The sequence below is a fragment of the Mirounga angustirostris genome, unplaced genomic scaffold (assembly GCF_029215605.1).
Source record: "Mirounga angustirostris isolate CCGP_5_RB_7025 unplaced genomic scaffold, mMirAng1.0.hap1 SCAF_8, whole genome shotgun sequence".
NCBI lineage: Eukaryota > Metazoa > Chordata > Mammalia > Carnivora > Phocidae > Mirounga > Mirounga angustirostris.
The window spans coordinates 120,276,659-120,294,459 of NW_026991716.1; the positions used below are offsets into that span (position 1 = coordinate 120,276,659).

A 17,801-nucleotide genomic window follows, 5' to 3' on the forward strand; every position below is an offset into this window, starting at 1 on the left:
GTACTGGCTGGGATCCACTGAATTGATTTCAGGGCCCATGAGTAGGTCAAGCTCCTTAATCCGAGCATAAGCTTCTATGGGACTGGCTACCTGTACTGCACATGATCTAGCAGTCTAGGGTAGGAACAGCTACTCCGGGCTGATCCTCTTCACCTTTTATTACAAAATCTGTTCATTTGCAGTCCTGGTCAGGTCTCTGTTAAGCCTCTTTTTCTGACTTTCTCTCCTGTCTTTTCCACACTTCTCAGTAATTGCTGCAGAGTTACAGGAGGGTGACAGATACTCCGGTCTCCTGAGCAAGTCCTCCCAAACCTGCTCTTGCGGCCCTGGAGCCCCAGGAGACCCACAGGAGGAGCCCGACTGGGTGCATGCGCCATCCACCTCCAGGGCACAACCTTGTCAGCATCAGCGGGGGCAACCGCACCCAGCTTGCTCAGCTTCTGCCCTTTCTTTGGGCAAAATGCTCTTTTGGGTGTATACGTTGGGCAGATTTTGTTTCCTTTCCTCATGTTTTCTTGTGGCATGGAGAAGGCAGACACACCCAGAGTGCCAGGAAGCGGTGTCTCATTTCATTACCACTTCTCCTGGCCTTTTTCTAGTGACCGTTTTTTTTCTTCCCTCAACTTTTTTTCTTTCTTTTTAATTAGGGTAAATACATGTAATGTAAGATTTACCATCTCAACTATTTTAAGTGCACAGTTCAGTGTTGTTAACTCTGTTCACATGGTTGTGTAACCAATCTCCAGAACTGTTTCAGCTTACAAAACTGAAACTTGACACCCAGGAAACAGTTAAGTCCCCATTTCCCTTCTAGAACTGTTTTTTGTACTCAGCTTTTCTTCCTATTTGACCTCTTTGTTGTAGGTGGCAAAATCTGGGTGGATTACACTTTCCTCAGGTAACCAACTCTAACACTCTACCTACACTAACTAAAAGTGGGCACTGCCTGTTTACTTTATGCCAGTTTGCTTGGTAGTACCTCCCCTCTCACTATTACGCTGACATGATGCATGTTTGGTTTCATGTGTCATATTCCTGCTCTTGTTTTGGTATTTCAGAGAACCATGGAAGGGATATCCAGAGGTCATCCACAGTACTCCTGCCAGAGGCAGAAATAGAAACAAACTATTCTTAGGGTCAGTAATAGCAACAATTGCCCCAACATTTTCAGTTTTAAGTGGGTGAGCGACACATACGTTCTTTTAATGGAGCACTGAATTTTAATTACAAACTTTCATAGCATTTAGGAAACAGAAGCGTGTCCAGGAATTGTCTTAGCAAACTTGTGAGATTTGGTTTGGGAACAAGTCCAATTATAGTAGTAGTCGCAGAGTAATCTCCTCTCATCCTCTCCACAGAAGGTGAGGACTTCTGGGTTTAAAGGCTATGATTGCTGTCTTTAACAATTTACTCCATGATCTTTCCCCTCGGGCTGTATCTTTGTGGCCGCGTGGCTGGGTTGTTTGTACTGCTGACTTTCCCCATCTACCATCTTCATCCGTATCGATCCAATGAACACTCTATTTGTAGTGACAATTGTATGCCATTGATCATGTCTGACATTTACTCTGTTGCCTTGGTTTGTATAATTGAGAGCCAGACATCTCTTCCCTAAGTGAAAACCATGCCGCACACTGGCAAGCTGTTGTCTTACGGCTGAAAGTGACTTCGTCTAGTAAAACACAATCTGTCCTTGTTATTTCCCTTGCTCAGACCGTAGAAACGGGGACTTAAGACCTCTGTCTCCTACCACTCCACTCCTTCAAACAAACTGTAAAATCAAAGGAAGCGTTCAAGGGCTAAGCCCACTGACCTGTGGCAGATTTTGTTTCTCCAGGTTTAAAGGTTTTAAAAATATAATGTTGCTACTTTTGAAGAGGAGCTTTAAACATGATTACACATAGGGTTTGGGGGCCTCTATATTCTTCTTGAAGATTAAGTTATTATTGGAGTTTTGAAAAGTGCCTTGAAGACAAGAGACAGACAAGGGACGGTCCTTGCAGAGAGCCCCACATGATGGAAAACAAAGCAGTAGAGGAGAAGGCTAGGTTAACCCAGCTTCGGGCCCCATGGCTTCAACTCTGGACGTTCTCTGCATTCAAGAACAGAGCTGGACAGGGTCTGGAGATCATCTGTTCCAGCGGTTCTTCAACCTTTTTGCAACTAAAGACTCCTTTTGTCTCATACATCCCTACGTAGATCCTCACCTATGAAATAATAGTTGTATTAGCTCACACACTAATTGTTAGCATTTTTATTAATATTATTATCACTAGATTGTGAATTTGATTGGGTAGGGATTTTTGATTCTCTTCTTGATTAGTGTATCTCCTACACCTAGAACCTTGCCTAGCACTGAGTGGGTGCTCAATAAATATTGGTTGAATTAATTATGCTTCTTATGGGCCAGGCATGGAGCTAAGTGCTTTGCATGATAACTTGAAAACAAACTGCATATATTACATATTCATTAACTCATTTTCCTTTTATAAATTTAACCAAACACGTGAATAATTGCCATGCATAGCTGCTGAGGGAGAACTGATATAATGTCAAAAGCAACTATATTTTAGATCGTAGCTGCTGCCTTGTATGCTGTTATGTTTTGGAAATACTGAAAAGTGATGAGCCTCCCAGAGGTCAGAGAACTCCAGCTCGGGATCACTGATGCATTTTACAGACAAAGATATTTAGGTGTAGGGAGGTTCAGATGGATTGCACAGGGTCAGACAAATTCTGAGCAGAAGAGCCAGGACTCTGACCTTGGTCTCTGGACTCAGTCCAGTATTGAGGGATGAACGAGGAACATGGGCAAGTCTAAAATTCCTGGTAGATGCTTTTTCGAATTTAAGGGGGTATTGGTGGGATATTGGATCACACCTTTATGTTTTATTCCACAGGTCTTTAAAGGCCTAGATTCTGATGCCAGCTGAAGACATGACTCTCTAGCCCAGAGTCCAAGGTATTAATATACCCTTCTCAAGTTCATTATCACCACTTAGTATAGAGGAGTAGACATTGCTTGTCACAAACGATGTGAACAATGAATAGCTTCCAATATTGTCTATTGTATCCCTCAAGGCTCTGTGCTGCGAATGGGGCAGAGATGGGGCCAGCAGCCCTGTCCTGATTCTCTGGACTGTCTCCAAGACTGTGAGGTCACACCTCCTCTCCTCCCGCCCGCCTCTGGTTAGAGAGCGACCACTGCCTACCACCTACCTCACAACCATGATGTGGTGGCTCTGTGATGACCTAGAGGATGATCTTGAGTTATAACTCTAGAGTTTAATCTTTTAACTCTGGATCCTTTAGTTTTATTAACAGTAAGAAACATTATGCTTCAAACTCCTATGTAATGAGTATTTAAAAATGATTTCGATAGGTTATTTTATATTACTGAGGGAAAACAATTATCACTGCATTCGGTTCACACATTGGAAAAGTCTGCTTTAGGAAATTTAGATATGGAAATGTTATCTGTATTTTTGTCTGCAGTGATAATGATTTGTGATTTTAAGTTTCTTATTTTTCTTATCTGTCTCTTTAAAAATGAACAAGTATTCATTGAACTTGTTCATTCATGTAGTGAACAAGTTTTTTGGTTTTGTTTTTTATTCTGAATAAACATATAGCAGTCCGCACATAAACATTTACAAGTGAATTACCCAAATCTGAAATTACCTCTGCCCAGCTTGGAAGGCTTGTGATTTCCTCACCTTCTGTGAGTTTATTTGCTCTCTGTGACTTACAGTCCCTGTAGCACTGGGACTCCCAGCATGGGAGCTAGCGCCTCTCTACAGCTCAGCCCTGGGATGCTCATCCGGAACACCACAGGGAACGTTTGCCGGAAGGAGCAGAGCCCCAAGGGCACGGGAAAGATGGATACAGTCATCTGTTGCTTGAGCCTTTATTCTTGAGTCTAAAATATGGATTCTTGCGGTCTCCTCAGAACACACATATGACATCACAAAGCCAAATCAAAATTGTTCCCTCCTTGTCTGCTGTTTCTAGTCATTAACCACCGACAAGGCTGACCTCTGACAGCATGAAAACTTTGGCGCTGGCTTTAGTTTTGTAATTTCCTCATGTTATAAATAATATCAGACAAGCAAGGATATTCTAGATGGTGGAAGCAGCGAGGAGAGCACACCCCATGCATTGTTGCCCCCCCCACCCCCTGCCCCAACTTCACCTGAGCCTGCAGGACTGTCTCTTGTTCCTTCAGCACTTTGGCCTGAAGTTTCCACTCTGCTGCCTGGTTCAGCAACTGCGAGGAGAGAGAATGCATGGAAAGACTGTCAAATTGCCCTTTACATCACCATGTGGCAATAATTTGTGTGTAAGACTTAATGACTTGCTAACTAACCCTCTTAAGTAATTTTTTGGGAACTTTGCAAAGTATCTAGGAAAGCTAAGGAAACAGCTGAACAGTTGGATTCACCACTAAAAGTTTGTGGTTCTAATCGATAAAAAAGAGAAAAAATAATCTGCAACTCAAGCATGAATCACATAAAATTTAACCTCCCACCAAACTCTGGAACCTTTTCTACCAGTCCTGCTCAACCATCATTCAGCATCTGCTTGAACATCTCCAGAACACCCCCACCTGGATCATTGTTGTGAGCAGCTGTTCCTTTATAGTAACTCAAAGTTATTCTCCTAGACCACGGTTCTCCACCATCGCATGCATCAGAATCTGCTAGGGAGCATGTTAAAATGCAGATCCCTCTCAAAGAATGTAAACTAGGAAGTACAGAGTGTGATTCAAGTCTATAGTGAGAGCAAATCCCCAAGACAGCTTGGATGTTGGTGTTCCATGGATTACATTTTGAGAAACACTGGGTTAGAAATTTGACCTATTATTCCAAATCTTTTTTTTTTTTTTTAAAGATTTTATTTATTTATTTGAGAGAGAGAGAGTGAGAGAGCACATGAGAGGGGAGAGGGTCAGAGGGAGAAGCAGACTCCCTGCTGAGCAGGGAGCCTGACGCGGGACTCGATCCCGGGACTCCAGGATCATGACCTGAGCTGAAGGCAGTTGCTCAACCAACTGAGCCACCCAGGCGCCCTATTATTCCAAATCTTATAGAAGATTTACACAATAAGTCTTATCCCTCTTCCACGAGGCAGCTTTTCAAATACAACTAAGGCCCTCATATCAAAGACAGTCAGAACTGAGAGCTGATAGGTTAAATTGAAAACGTTGTTTCTAGGCATAAAAATCACGCAACCGTATGTAAGACATGTTATTTTTGGGGCACCTGGGTGGCTCAGTCAGTTAAGTACCCGACTTTTGATTTTGGCTCAGATCATGATCTCAGGGTTGTGAGATGGAGCCCTGAGTTGGGCTCTGCACTCAGCAGGGAGTCTGCTTCCTCTTTCTCCCTCTGCCCCTCCCTCTGCTTGTGCTCTCTCTCCCCAATAAATAAATAAATAAATAAATAAATAAATAAATAAATAAATAAAATCTTTATAAAAATAGTAAAATGTTATTTTAATTTAAGATGCATGTTTATTTATTGGCTTTGATAGAGGACTGTGATCTTTGTTTTGGGCATGGGTCTTCTGATTGGAATTCAGAGGAGCTTTTTGTTATTTTGTTCTGTTTTTATAAAGATTATGTCCATAATGTGCCACGTAAGATTTATAATCCTTTTTTTTTAACTTTTTAAAATAATAGTACTAGAACCTGCAGACCTAAAGATATTTGCGAAGAAGCTTGATTGGATAATTCTCTGGAGTTGTAGAGCTTTCTCCCAGTCTTTTACAGCTACTCCCATCTAACTTGACAATTGGTTTATGCTGTTTGCCTACATTTAGTCTTTCAAAGCATTAAGCATAGTTTTCATAGAAACAGCTCTTTCTTTTCACACTTACATTTCATCAGTTTCCGTGTCATTCTGGTGGTTTTCATAATACAGAAGCAAAGCTGATTCTTGGTCAGTGCCATCTTACTTAACTTGGGAAACCATGTATAGACACTCGAGTGGCTGTCTAGCCACAGGATTTAACAGGCTGTGGGCATCTTTAGTGTGTTTTCAGAGAGAATGGTGGACATCATGGATTAATCTGGCTAGTCAATTAGGTGGCCATCAGCTTAAGAAGTAATCAGCCTATCTTGAAGATTTATATTTTCTTTTTCTTTGCTCCTGTTTTTAAAAATGTCCCCTTTTTGTAATCAGAACAAAAGACAATAAAGTCATCATTTAAAAAAACTTGGAGGCATCTTTTTTCATATTCAAGTTTATCTTTTTCTCGTGGCTCAACCTCTCTATTTGTAAAGTGGGTTATGTCTGTTCCTCTATGCCTCCCAGCGAGCAGTGAAGGTTCATTGTTACAGGAGTGCAGTCAACCCATCCCATGGAGGGCTGAGGCAGCTGTGGAGTACAAGACCTGTGGGCTCCCCTCTGGCCATCTGAGCCCCTGCTCCACTGAGCAGGCTGAGGAGCCCAGTGGTGATGGGTGGTTCCCTGACCAAGTGGGAGGAAGGTGGCTGTCTGTTCTGCTTGGGATGAGGGAACCCTCCAGCTCTGACTTGATATTTCACCACTTTCAATAAGAAGCATCACAGCTGGAACCCGGGTAGGTGGCCGGCTTTGAAGGACTGAGGGGGCTACTTTTTTGGGCTCTGACTCAAATCTGCTGCTTTGCTAAACAAGGGTAGGAAAATAGGGCAGCACACGAGTTTCTTGCTAAGGCTGGGTCACCTCAGAACTGCCCCTCGTCTCTTTCAAATGAAGCTCTGCCTGGTTATTCTGTCATGTCTGATGTTATATATCAAAGGTACTGCTATCCTGAAGGGAGCATAGTTTGCTTAAGAGGATAATTGTGCCAACGGTGGAGTATCCGTTTTCTTGGATTCTGAATAATAATTAAATGCTTTATTTCTTATTTTGAGAGCTAGGTTGTAGATGGATTTAACAACTTAATCTTTTCTTTTTTAAAATATTTTATTTATTTGAGTGAGAGTGAGAGCAAGAGAGATCACAGAGGGAGAGGGAGAAGCAGACTCTCTGCTGAGCAGGGAGTCTGATGCGGGACTCGATCCCAGGACCCTGGGATCATTCCCTGAATGGAAAGCAGACACTTGGCTGACTGAGCCACCCAGGCGCCCCAACTTAATCTTTTTTATTAAGAGCCCGTGGACTTCTTATCTGAGATTATCCAATGTCCATCAGGTTATGTTCTCCAAAATTTGTCCTTTTGTTGCCATGTTTGGAAACCGAAGTTATGATTAAATTACTATTCTAACAAATTGAAATGATTCTAGTCTGATTTTAGGTAATTGCAGAGTTCGTGATCAATTGTCAAATGGCCAAATTTGGATGATTGGTCCCCTGGTTGAGTTTTAAATCTCTCCCCAGCAACAGACGCACACTTTGACTCATGCCTCTGAAACCCACCTCTGAGTGTGATGTACAATCACAGAGCTTAGGCTTTGGAGACAGACACACTGGAGATGTGATGTGGTGGTAGTGGAGCCAACACATCTTGGTCACTAAGCCATGTGGGGACCTTAAACAAGTCACAGGTCTTCTATAAGCCTCAGTACTCGCATATGGAGAATGGCCCTACAGCTGTTTCGGAATGTTTGGGGTTAATGAGATGTCATTAAGAGCCACCACTCAGTTTCTTAAAACCCAAACTCAGAAATCATCTCTGACTCTTCCCTTTCCTCACTGTCACCATCTTAAGTTCAGAGCACTGACTGTTGGTTTTGCCTGAAAAGGTAACTTCTGTCCATGTCCAGCTCCCCTGGTCCACTGCCACGTCCCCAACCCAAGCCACCATCATGCCTCCCCCAGACTGCAGCAGTAGCCTCCTTGTCCCTCTTCAGTTCATTTTCCACCCAGGAGCCAAATTCATCTGTTACAGATGCCAGGCAGATCATGTCGCTTCCTTCGCTAAAACTACCAGGACTTTCTCAGTATCTTTAGGATAAAATCCAAACTACTTTCCAAGCCTACAAAGCTATGCAATTTGGCCCCTGGTCACCCCGTCTACAGTAGCCCCCTCCTTCTGCCCCGTTTCAGTTCCTCCTTATTTCCCTAATAGCACTGATTATTATCTGAAATTTTCCTTCTTTGTTTGCTTGCTTATTGTCTGTCTTTTCTTAGTTAGATTCTAGTCTCTGTGCTGGGACATGGCCTTCTTGGTCTTGCTCACTGCTATCCCCCAGCAACTAGGATGCTGCTTGGCATAAGACAGGTGTTTGAAAAAGGTCTGTTGAATGGATGTGTGACTATTTTATGTCAAAAACCATGTAGGTATAGTGCCTTCTATGGGCTGGCCAATGTGGTTCTCTAGGGAAGCTCAGGATCCCTCCATCAGTTTAGTGTTCTGTGATTCTGACCAAAAGCAACTTTCTCAGAGGTTCTCTGAGCCCCAGGCAGACCAGACAAGCACACTGATAAGTACATATTCCTTCTCGCGTTTGTGTCGCTCCTCGGCTTCCTTCATCATTTCTTGGGCCTGTTCCAGTTTTGCGTCTACCAGCTTCTGTTGCAGTTCTCTGTGTTTAAATATTTTGTCCAGATGCTAAGGGAAAAGAAATGGCACATATCAAGCTTGACTTATTATTGGTGCTGAGAAATGTAAGATAAAAAAGTAATATCAACACACATGTTCTCCAGGTTTTGAGATTTAAAGAGAAGCGCAGCAGGGGGAATAAATGCTGGCATCACTTACGACTTTGTATAAAAGTCATAAATTGGTGAAGTCCCCTGCATTTGGCAGTTTACAAAGTAGTGGCTGCAAAAGGTGGAGGTGCCAGAGTTCAGTACTGTTAGCTCCAGAAGCTCCCAACTTTGTGGTCTAAACTTAGTAACTACCAGATATGATGCAACTTATTATGCTGGGTGGCAGACTGATGTATATTGCAAGGGCTACAGCACCATCACTCAGTATTTTGGCGATTTCTATGAGTCTAAAACTGCTTTTAATCATATTCATACAATTTATCATAGGGAATTCTCTTCCACATTCTTGTCTCAAGGGTTGTGAGGCAGCTCTGGGGGACCAACCTGTGGCCCAGGGTCTGGGACTCAAGGGGGAACACCCCCTACTTCAACTCTGTAGCTCTGGTGGGCAAGACAAAGGCCAAGGGTCACTGATGAATTGATATGCAAATGTGCTCCTGCCTCCTCTACATCTTTTGACCTTTCAACTAGCTTAGTGAAGAGAAGCTTTGAATTCTACTTCAGCGTAGAGAATTCCTTGGTCCTTAGGTGGCCCCATCGGCAAGAGGACCTATGGGATTCTAGCCTTGGGGCTTATCTAGAAGCAATCTCAAGAATGTACAACTGGTCTACCAGGCCATTCTTATCTGGTCTCTCTCTGAAGAGTATGGACATTTTTTTTTTTTTTTAAGCTTCTTCCCTTTTGCTTTTGCCTGAACCTCCACTCTGGAGTAGGATTGATCTTGGTGACAAGATAAAATGATACCATGGCATTTTGGCTTACTGTGAGGGGTGTCTTGATTTACCTAACTGCTGCTTCCGTGTGCTATTGGCTCAGTTTTTCTCTTGATAAAATCTTAGCATGTTGCCAACAGAGCCACTCTGATTATGTTCTGTGACACTTAAGGCAGACATTTAAATTTGGGTGGGATGGGGTAAATTATGATATATAAAAACCCTGAGAGGGCTTTTGGAGTCTTAAAAATATATTAAATATTAAGATACAATTTTGGAATTATAAAAGATCCTCACAGTGTCCCTAATGTAAAATATTAAAAGCAAAACTCTTTTGGCTTTTGTGACTATGGGTAAGTGATTTAATCTCAGCCTCTGCTTCCCACCCATATAATGTGGATATGGTATTATCTAATGCATAAGACTGTCGAAGCAATGAAATGACATATTGTATGTAAAGTATAGTACTCAGCACCTTTCCTGGCATAAACTCAGCACTGAATAAATAATACCATTAATATTATAATTATTATATTATTAATACTATTATTGGTTTGCGGGGCATATAGAACACAGATGGTTCATTTAGTTGACATGATGATTCTTAAGAGGGAGTCTATGAGATATTTCCTAGCTCTGTAGAAAGTGTTTTTAAAAAGCTGAGAAATACTATTTTCAAGGATAACTGTGCTCATGGCCTACTACTTCCTATTTATTGCCTTTGCTTTGCAATGATTCCAGTTTCAAAGAAATCCCATATGGCTTTCAGCCAGGTCTTTTGCAATACCACCTGTTTTTATTTTGGCTAATAAAAGAAATCCAATCCTAAATATTAATCAATTGAGAGGGCTGGCCATAACTTTCTTATTAACCAAGTCCCCCACCTTCACAGCCCAGATCTGGATCTATATATAGTGCCCCTAAGTTGTTTGATGTGGTTCTCACCTCCTCTCTAAGCTCATACTGATCAATGATGCTTTTCAGTTTCTCTGCAAGCTCTGTATTCTCCTGACACAGCTTCATATTTCGCTCACTCTGTTGTTCAATCTGGGCCTGGATATCCGTCAGAGTGGTCTGGAAATGACTTGTGATATCCTTCCTTTTCTCTTCTTCCTCTCGTGCCCGCTGAAGGGTTTCCTCCTGTGTATAAAAAGCAAAGTCTCTTGTTAGGCTGGTTTACGTGCAACTCAGGGTTAGGTCAATGAAAGGAGATCAATGTGCAGGGTTAAGTAGGATATTTTTTTCTCAGTTCTCTGGCGCTAACCTTGCTCGGCCCCAAAATAAATGTGTGAGCAAAAGTTTCAGTTGTAAATACACAGTTACTCAGAGCAGGTGCAATGAAGGCCTTGAAATTGATAGCTGGTGATGAATAGGCTTGTTTTAAAGATGACGGGTCGTCTCCGGCTGAGTGCATACACTACCACTTTCTAACAAACACGCAGTAACAGGGTTTTGATCTCTTGGCTGTGGCCTGGAAAAAATGCCACTCAGCTTTACTGATGGATGAGACAGATCCTGTGTTTCCTTGGTTTGGTAGAGAAAGAAGAATAATAGATCTTATATTCCTCTATTAAAAAAAAACTATGGCATGTTAACCACGTAATTGTATTACCCAAGTTTAGTAAATATAAGTGATCATAATATAAACTTTTTCTTAGTAAGAAGAACTTTCATCAACAAGCTTGAAAAGGAAACGAAGATAGCTATAGATCAATGATAGCAATTCAAGAATGTAAAAAGAAATCTTAGAAAATTTGCTGTATATTTTAGTTCTGAAAGAACAATCAGCCCACATGTCACACAGGGTAATTGAAATGTTCAATATAAAGTTTGAATCTGAAAGCAATTTTAAGTTCCAAATTTTCTTTAACTCTGAAATGAAACATCTAATTTCTCCCTCTTCCACTTTGTTAACATTCAAGAATTGGAAATTAACTTTTATATCATTTCTGTTCTCTTTTCTCCTAAATCAAAACACTCCCTTCATTGCTAACTACCAACAATGTGCCCAAATTTCCCCCATATCTATATTGAGAATTATTTGCTTTGTGATGATTCCTCTCATTCATTTAGAATCAAAGGGTTTAATCTTGCTATATCATACCAAAGATAGAGACACTGCTGAAAAATGACATAGACATTTTAGGATGCCTTTCAGTTCTGATTAATTATTATTATGAAAGCTTGCTTCATGCTTGGCAAGTAAAATTATACTTCATTTAGTTGCCTCCTGTGATCAAATTATGTAACAGGGTTTTTAAAAAGAAATAATGATTTAAATAGAAGTAATTGTGCAAATCCTTATTATGATAGTAGAATAATGTGATCAAAATAAAAACTGATGCTAAGAATTATGCTCTGAAAATACATTAATTTATCATTAGGTATCCTCTTTCCTCTACAATATTAACATATTCTCCTACTCCAATAAAACTCCTGCTATCTGAATCATAATTAAGTCATAAAACCATTTCTTAGGGGTATTGTAGGAAATAGCGACACTTCCTAATCTGAAGACATTAACTGAGATGTTATTTCCCTGATCTTTGTATGCTAACACTCACTTTATATATATTTCACTAAGCATGATTATAACCATCTGCTAAGAGTCACTGAATATACATATGATAGTGATTGTCTCCTTGCTGCTTCAGCTTAGCTTAGAAGTCAACAGGTTCCTAGCTGTAGAACTATGGACCATGATCTGAATGCCATTTGCATTTATAACTATTCCATCCATGAATGAATGAGTAAATGAAAGAACCATCCCAGGATAGTCAGCAGGTTTGAACTTGTCACTGGCAACTGGCTACAGAAAGAAGGTGTAGGTGTCAGGATGGTTTAAACACAGGTCAAACCATCATAGTGCTGAATCCTGGCCCACAAAGTAGCATTTTACACTTCACAGTACGCTGTTTCTCAACGAGAGAAAAAGACATCTAGCAAAGTCTTATAACATTTGATTCTATTGGTAAAGAACTTGGAATCATTTGGATGATGTCAGAGAAAAAAATTTCCTTATCAAGCACATTATTCAAAATGGAAATTAATAATGCAAATAAGATTGAATGGCAAAGTCTGAAATAACTAAGAAAATGGGCTGTGCAAGCAGCACTGTGCATCTTAGAACTGGTGCTGTGCCTGGCCCACGATTCATAAATATTCAGTAAATGTTTATTCAGTGAATCAATAAATTATTAATTTACATACAGACATGAGTAACATGGACTAGGTGAGTCTTATAGTCCTTTCCATGTGAAAATTCTGTGATATTCTGATAACAAATCTTACTTATTCATTTACTAAAATCATATTCCCTGAAACACTTACCCATCTCTTACTGGCAAGTTCTTTTTCAGTATAGTTTGAAGTTCACATTTATTGCTTCAAATATATGAGTATTTTGTTGAAATCAACCCATGTCTCAGACCTTCACTGGTCTTTTTCTAAATTGTCCTAAATTGTGAGCTTTTGTGGGTTTTTTTTTTTTTGACTCACTGAAGAATCAATTTTAATAAAGAATAGTAATAGTTAAGTTTTTTTTTTTTTTTGGTGGAAGAGCCTGGCACTCATTCTTTTTCTATATCTTCCCAAGCTCCTAGCACATGGATTTTAGATGCAGATATACTTAGGTTGTTTTACTAATACCACTCATACCACTTTGAACCCTTCTACGGATAATAAGTATAAGGTGTGGACAAAATGCAAGAAACAACTACTTAAAAACACTGGAGAGGGGCGCCTGGGTGGCTCAGTCATTAAGCGTCTGCCTTCAGCTCAGGTCATGATCCTGGCGTCCTGAGATCGAGCCCCGCATCGGGCTCCCTGCTCGGCGGGAAGCCTGCTTCTCCCTCTCCCACTCCCCCTGCTTGTGGTCTCTCTCTCTGTCAAATAAATAAATAAAATCTTTAAAAAAAACCACAAAAAACACTGGAGAACTGGAGATAGAATCAAGCAAATTCTAGAGGGAAGTTGACACCTGTAAAAAGGGAATGGTATACTGTAAGTTTCTCTCTCTCTCTTTTTTTCCAGCTTTTAGCTTGAATGAAGACTGAAATTATCAGCTGCATGGGTTGGGTAAAACTCTCATAGAAAACCTACCTACCATTTTTCTGGTGTGAAGAATGAAGGGTTCTGGGCAGCTATAGCTCCTGGAAGATGAGGGGAGATTCCCAAAAGAGAGAGAGAGAGAAAGAGCCCTAAATTCTGTGGATAAATTCTGCCCAAATCTTTGGCTGACCCTGAACCACACAAGTGCAGGGCAGGCTCAAAGCAGCCTAACTGAGAAAAAAGAAATGAACTGAGTTTGAGCTGCTGCCCAAGAGAGGGGATTTGCAATTTGACTCTAATCAAGTTAAATGCCTTCTTAAAAAGAATGATAAAAACAACATTCTCAAGGAGTATAGTAGAATCCATATGCTCCACAACACAACAGCTGCAAAATCCAGGATACAGTCTACAGTGACTTGATGTATGAAGAATTAAGAAAATGTGACCCATTCTCATAAGGAAAGATAATCAGAGGAGGCCTATTCCATATTGACCCAGATGTGGAATTAGCAAATGAGAATTTAAGATAGGTATTATAAGTATGCTTAATGATTATAAAGGAAAGTATTATCTTAATGAATGAAAAGATAGGAAATCTCAAGAGAGAAAAAAAAATCTATAAGAAAGAACCAAATGGAAATTCTGGAGTTAAAGTAACAAAATATGAAATTTACAGATCACTGGGTGGACTTAGAGCAGAATGGAGATGACAGAGAAAAGAATCAGTGAATGTGAAGCTAAACCAATATAAATGATCTAATCTGAAGATAGAAGAAAAAAGATTGGTGAAGAACATATGAGAGACCGAAGGACCTATGGGACAGTAGCAAAAGGTCTAACAGGGGTGTCTGGGTGGCTCAGTCGCTTAAGTCCCCAGGGTCCTGGGATCAAGCCCCGAGCTTAGGGCTCCCTGCTAAGTGGGGAGTCTGCTTCTCCCTCCGCCCCCCCCCCGCTTGTTCTCTCTCTGAATAAATAAATGAATAAATAAAATCTTAAGAAAAAAAGGCCTAACACACATGAAGTTAGAATCTTAGAAGGAAAGGAGAGAGAATGAGACATAAAAAATACTTGAAGAAAAATGGTTGAAACTTTACCAAAATTGGTGAAAGACATAAATTACAGATACAAGAAACTCAGCCAATCCCAAATAGGATAAGTATGAAGAAAACTGCAGCTAAATATAAAGAAGTCAAAATTCTGAAAACCAAAGATCAATAGAAAAACCTTGAAAGTAGCCAGAGTTAAATGGCATATTGCATACTGGGGGACAACAATTCAAATTATTGTTGATTTTCATCAGAAATTGTGGAAGTTAGATTACAGAATGCAGAACCTATAAAAGGCTGAGAGAGAGAGAAAAAAATAACCCTTGCCAACCCAGAATTTTATATCCAATGACTATAGCCTTCAAAATTAAAAGCAAAATAAAGACATTTTAATGATTAAAAAAAAAGAAATAAGAGAATTAATTGCCAGCAGACTAGTATAAGAAATACTAAAGGGAGTTCTTCAAGCTGAAGGGAATGACACCAGACAGAAAGTTGAAGGTTCAGGAGGAATAAAAAGTGTCAGAAATGGTAAATATCTGGGTAAATAAAGAAGACAGTTTTTGCCTTTAATTTTTAAAGAAATGTATAGGATCATTTAAAGTAAAAATTATAACATTGCCTCATGGGCTTTATAAATGTATGTAAATGTAATACATATAACAATTATAGTTTGAAGGGAGGGGTCAGTAAATGGACCTATTTAGGTTGCAATGTTTCTACACATTACATAAAGTGAGACGGTATTAACTCCAGGTAGACTGGAAAGTTAAGAATGTTTAAGTAATCACAGCACAACCACTGAAAATATAAAGAAGTATAACCAAGAGATAAATTAGAATGGAATTGTTAAAATATTCAAATAATCCAAAGGAAAGTGGGAAAAGAACAGAGGATCAGAAAACAGAGATGGCAAATAGTGAATAAATAATAAAATAGTAGAAGCATATCCAACCACACTGATAATTACACTGTATGTTAATGGACTAGTACTCTAACAGATAGATATCATAAGAATGAAAATAAGTGAGGTCTAACTATATATTGTCTACAAGAGGCTCACTTTAAATATAAAGGCCCAGGTTTGGAAATAAGGATGGAAAGAGACATGCCATGCAAACAATAAGAATAAGAAAACTGGAGGGGCTTTATTGATATCAGATAATGTAGACATCAAGTAAAGATTATTACCAAAGGACATTTCATAGTGATAACACAGTTTATCAAGGAGACATAACAATCACGAATGTGTATACCTGTCAAATTAATACTTCAAAATACACAAAGCAAACATCTACATAATTAAAAGAAGTAGACCGTTCCCCAATTATACTAGATTTTAAATTATACTAGGGGATTTCCCCAACAATTGACAGAACAACTGGACAAAAATTCAGTAAAAACCTAAATGATCTAGGGCTAATTGTTGCGTATGCAAAATTATACCTAACGTTTGAAGAACACACCTTCTTTCCAAGTGTGTATAGCATGTTTGTCAAGATAGACCATGTATGATGGGCTATAAAAATTAAGCAACACTTCTAAATAATCCATGGGTTAAAGAAAAACTGAGGAGGAACCCGGAAAAATGTTTTGAATTTGAAGCCTGATTTTGATAATATATGCATGACCTTGGACAACTGATTTGGATTGCTGAGTCTCAGTTTATTCAGCAATAAAATGGAGCTATTAACCCCTGCAAGGTTGTTGTGAAGATTAAATAACATGTTATTTAGCGCATTTAGCACAAGTCCTGGCACAATAATGATACTTAACTTCATTGTCCACATTGAGGCCCTGTGGCTGTATTGATAGGGTCTCCTGCCACTTCCATCATTCTTCCTTTGGATGCTATCCAAAGAGCACAGGCTACATCATCCCATTCTTTATTTTATTTATTTCTTTATTTATTTTAGGGGGGGAGGGGCAGGGGGAGAGAGAGAATCTTTTTTTAATTTTTTAATTTATTTTAATTTATTTTTATTTTTTAAATTTTTTGTTTTTTTTAAGATTTTATTTATTTGCGAGAAAGACAATGAGAGACAGAGAGCATGAGAGGGAGGAGGGTCAGAGGGAGAAGCAGACTCCCCGCTGAGCAGGGAGCCTGATGCGGGACTCGATCCCTGGACTCCAGGATCATGACCCGAGCCGAAGGCAGCCACCCAACCAACTGAGCCACCCAGGCGCCCGAGAATCTTTTTTTAAAAGATTTTATTTATTTATTTAATAGAGAGAGACAGTGAGAGAGGGAACACAAGCAGGCAGAGTGGGAGAGGGAGAAGCAGGCTTCCCGCCGAGCAGGGAGCCCGATGAGGGGCTCGATCCCAGGACCCTGGGATCATGACCTGACCCGAAGGCAGACGCTTAACAACTGAGCCACCCAGGCACCCCGAGAGAGAGAATCTTAAGTAGGCTTCATGCCCAGCCTGCAGCCCCACACAGGGCTGGATCTCATGACCCTGAGATCACCACCAGAGCCAAAATTCAGAATTAACTGACTGAGCCACCCAGGCGTTCCATCCCATTCTTTAAACATCTTTGTTGATAATCTTTCCACTATATCGGATTTAGTTTTTATCTCCTTACAATATATCACTACTTATGGAAACACACAGTGCTGTTTACTTGAGTATGTATGTTGAGTTGAGAATACTGCTCCCATCCCCAGGCCCCCATTTAACCGGCATTTCTGATTGTCACTAGTGCAATGATGGAAGACATGCCAGAAGCCCTTCTCCTACAACTTGTGATCTGAGAGTTATAGTTCATCCTGCTGGCCTTCCATTTCCCAGATATCTGAAACCAGTCCGGAATATGAAGAGCCATGATTCTCTTCCAGCTTTCTTCCCAAGTCTGTTGTGCAAACTCAGCAGTGATCTTAATCTCTCTGCTTCTTAAAGGATCTCCTTTTAAACATATGTAATAATAACTATCTCACAGAAATATTGGTGTCTAATTAATTATTGTTTGTCAAAAGCTTTAAGATCTTCAGCTGGAAAGGGGATTGTGGACGCCTCAGTATTCTCTTGGAGAGCCTGCATCTTGCTTCATTGAATGGAGCTAGTGTCTGTGTGTAATCAAATTAGGCATACTGCTATAGGCTTATGCTATAATTAATGAAACCCATGCAGACTGAATGGAGTGATCAGTCTATTATTTTTAGATTGAATGATTAAGTCTGAAGAGCTTCAGTGTTTTTTCAAGCAGCTTCTTTTTCGGCTGACTATTGACATTTTGGTTCTCAATCTTGCTGTTAGCTTTGTGTCCATTTTTCTCGTGTCCTGCAGATTTC

The 17,801-nt window shown here is 40.0% G+C and overlaps 1 protein-coding gene across 1 annotated transcript in view; it reads right to left on the bottom strand.

Moving 5' to 3' along the window:
* TXLNB (taxilin beta) overlaps positions 1 to 17,801 on the bottom strand; it is a 46,769-nt gene that overhangs the window by 12,699 nt on the left and 16,269 nt on the right. Inside the window, exons 5-7 of the mRNA XM_045865637.3 lie at positions 10,359 to 10,553; positions 8,419 to 8,538; positions 4,193 to 4,267 (exon numbers count right to left, since the gene is read on the bottom strand). Of these exons, the coding sequence (XP_045721593.1) occupies positions 4,193 to 4,267; positions 8,419 to 8,538; positions 10,359 to 10,553 (390 nt within the window). The remainder of the gene's footprint in view (positions 1 to 4,192; positions 4,268 to 8,418; positions 8,539 to 10,358; positions 10,554 to 17,801) is intronic.